This window comes from Limulus polyphemus, unplaced genomic scaffold (genome assembly GCF_000517525.1).
Source record: "Limulus polyphemus unplaced genomic scaffold, Limulus_polyphemus-2.1.2 Scaffold5813, whole genome shotgun sequence".
Classification (NCBI taxonomy): Eukaryota; Metazoa; Arthropoda; class Merostomata; order Xiphosura; family Limulidae; genus Limulus; species Limulus polyphemus.
Window position 1 is genome coordinate 30,534 of NW_013671423.1, and position 3,523 is coordinate 34,056.

General features: G+C 34.3%; 2 protein-coding genes across 2 annotated transcripts in view; both read right to left on the minus strand.

Moving 5' to 3' along the window:
- The window catches only part of LOC106473016 (FAST kinase domain-containing protein 3, mitochondrial-like), a 29,007-nt gene that overhangs the window by 23,434 nt on the left and 2,050 nt on the right, over positions 1 to 3,523 (minus strand). The window lies entirely within an intron of this gene.
- Positions 1 to 3,523, minus strand: part of LOC106473017 (FAST kinase domain-containing protein 5, mitochondrial-like) — a 16,921-nt gene that overhangs the window by 1,216 nt on the left and 12,182 nt on the right. The window contains exon 4 of the mRNA XM_013933691.2: positions 314 to 361. Coding sequence (XP_013789145.2) covers positions 314 to 361 — 48 coding nt within the window. The remainder of the gene's footprint in view (positions 1 to 313; positions 362 to 3,523) is intronic.

A 3,523-nucleotide genomic window follows, 5' to 3' on the forward strand; every position in this document is an offset into this window, starting at 1 on the left:
TGCCCCACGTTTGGTATTGCCGGTGCAAAACAATATAGCTAATAAAAAGGGAAAAAAGGTCTCATAGATTAATTTACTCTAATCCTACCTAAAAGAATTTCAATTTGAGGGTAGGCTGGCTGGTAGAGATCCTGATGAGTACTAAAATCGAATCGGGTATACATGTGCCCCACGTTTGGTATTGCCGGTGCAAAACAATATAGCTAATAAAAAGGGAAAAAAGGTCTCATAGATTAATTTACTCTAATCCTGCCTAAAAGAATTTCAAGCGCCATGGCTATTGAAGATACCCTCTTATTACACTTCAACCAACCTTTTTTTTCATATACTTTCCTAATTTCCCATGTGACCAACTCTCTTGATCTTCTATTATCCTCCAACTCTCCCATCAATGAAGTCAATTTAAACTTCTTATTTCAGTGTACCATAATCTCAGTAACTACATTCTGGCTTTTTGTATTTTAAATCCGTACCTAAAATGCAATTAATTAAAAACCTGCATGATCCACAGGACATCAGATCACATTCATTTGTGCAAGTTAAATTACATAACTGAAAGTTATTTGATTTGTGTATAATCACAAATGACATCTGGGATAAGTATCAGCAATGTTCTTAGTAAATGTGATTAAGTATTATATCTGGAATCTACGACACATGAGAAATTCGTAACATTTTAGAGCATATATTTAATGGTTATCAACTTATTTTCTAAGTAAAACACATTATAGAGATTTGTATTTTTAATAATTGTCCATTATAAGTTGAAAACCAATTTTATTGCTTTAGAAAACTGATCAAAATGGATGTAAAAAAACATGGCAGGAAAAATGGCTGATGCAGAAAAAAGTACAAAAATACAAAAAGAAAAATGATGATACGGTGAAAGAAAGCAACAGAAACAGGATACACTATATGTGAGAAAAAGAGATAGTAGAAGGATGCCAAAAAAAGCAGAAAAGTACCATAAGAAGGAAAGAGACACAAAGAAACTATAAGTAGCATGGAAAAAAAGTCACTCAACCCTGTAACTTCTAGCACGACTCTGGAAGAGGTTGGTTCACATACTAGCCCTCAATTCTTTGGAAAGGCTCTGAAAAAGTAGTAATTCTTTATCAAGGTCTTTCAGAAGAAATGGGCCAACAACAGTGAAATCTGGAAAGCAAGCATGGGTTAATATAAAAACACCCAAGTTAACATTTCTTGCAAGGACAGGAGTCCTCAAAAGGCTGCAGTAAATCTGATATAGTCTACACATGTCCAGAACTTAAAGATGAAATAACAGTAGGGAAAAGAGGAGAGAGAAGATAAAACTTTGAAAGATATTTCTCAGAGAAGATTTTTTCCTTTCATTGGAAGAGACATCCCAATAGCCTTTTCCACATTTTGCAAGATGAAGCCAGAAAATGTCCTTCTGTCACATGAAACATCAGCTTATTGGTGTAGATGTCTGATTTGTAAACTGGCAGCTATCGAGAGTAAATACAAATCTGAAGTCTGAATTTATGATACTAGCAAGAATCGTGCGAAGAGTGAGGAAATGATCAAAAGATAAAATTATAAATGACGACTTGCCAAAAAAAAAAACGAATCTGGAAGGAGTGATAGAAAGGAAGGATTGAGAGATTGATGTGTGTGGTGAAAGATGCAAGATCAGTTTATAACTATTATTCAGAATATCAATATGAAGATAATTGAAACTAAAGATTTTGTCTCTGATATAGAAATGTATAGTAGTGCCATCTACAGATGCACTTTGCAAAGATCTACAGCTAATGCAAAGTTCATTATGGAGTCATGGTAGTGTTACTGTTCACAGCAGCAGCTATACCCAAAGGTGAATGCAAAGCTTGCCTTATATGCTCAGACACAAAAGAAAACGAACACTTTCAGCATCTTTGTTAAGTACTTGTATGAAAAGAGGCTAAATCCAAAATCACTTGAAATAATGACAGTTGAGGAGATCATTGACTGATGAAACATCATCAGAACTTAAAAATAAGTACAAGATCTATTTGTTACAGCAATTAAGCAAAAAAAAAACAACAATCTGTTCACATGAAAATTTTCTATGATGTTTCATGGTAAAATAATTGTTGACAGTGTGGTTGGCCAAATCCATTGTCTAAGCTACTGCTATCAGCATCTGCATCCACTGTTCAGAATTCCTTAACTTTTATTAAAATTGCAGGCAATCTGTTGACTGAAACTCTTGTTCCTTGACAGAGATATGAAATGGGATGATACTGTTTGTGATAATGCAGAAGTTATCCCTGGGATCAAGAAGATGCATGTTTTAAAATAGGATCCAAACAAGAACTTGCAACTTCCCTACAATGCATCCAGTAAATCAAGACATGTTGGTCAGACATTTGTATCCCATTTGAAGGAAGGTGACTGGATGCTAGTCTAATATGATAGTGAAACCTTTTACAGAGAAATATTCACTGTTGTTGGTGATGAATATGAACTTAGCATCATGATCAAGTCAGCTGCTAATGTCAAGAAATGGCCACAAAAAGAGGACACACTGTGATATATTGATGACAATATTATACAAATGATTCAACCACCTCAAGTTTCTGGTTCAATGGAACAGTTTATTTTCTATGATCTTATAAGCATGTGAAGTATGGGAATTGTGATGTGTGAGGCAACTCAATATGTGGGTCATATTGTTAGTATGGTTACAGACCATGTTAACTTTGACATTCTATAACACGGATCACTTAGGAGTATAAAACAAACTAGCTTTAAGCATAGCATTAGCTCTTTTTAATTGTCAGAGAAAACCTAACTTGCTCAAAATGTGATGTGCACAACATGTACTTTCTTGCATATGAAATTTGTTCAATTATGTATAATAAAACTTTATCCTCACAAAATTTCATTTACTAAATGTCCCATAGTTAATGATGGTTGAGGAGGCATATGATTTATTATATTAGCAATTTCCTCTATGTGAAAAGTGCCAGATCAGGAACATCTATGTATAAGCCAATATTTGTATTTTCAATTTCTAAAGTAGCAAGTATTTCATTTAGCAAAATTAATGCCAGACCTTCGAAAACATCCAGCAATTTCGCTTGGGGTCTCATAATAATACATGAGCACCGGATCCTGTGTCCAGTAAAGAAAAAAGTAACAAAACAATTACCGGCAATAGTTATAATAAATTATCAGAATCATAGAGGAATATTCTTTCATCAATAAAATGAAAAAAAAAAAAAATTTATGCATATTAATGAGTGAACAAGCATGACTCAGTCTTGTTAGCACATGGGAAAGCTCCATGTAGTTTCTCCCAGCGGAAGTCATGTGATACTGGTAACACGTCATGAGTTTCTAGAAGGATCATGACTGTTCCTGGCAATTCTAGTGTTTGCCAGACACCCTCTATTTTTGTATATAAGCCCAGCAAATAAAGCAGAGATAATAATAGCAGACAGAAAGAGATAATTGAGTCAAGCGAGCGGTAGTGACCGTAAGTAAAGTGCGTGAATCATTGTGAATTATAGCGTGT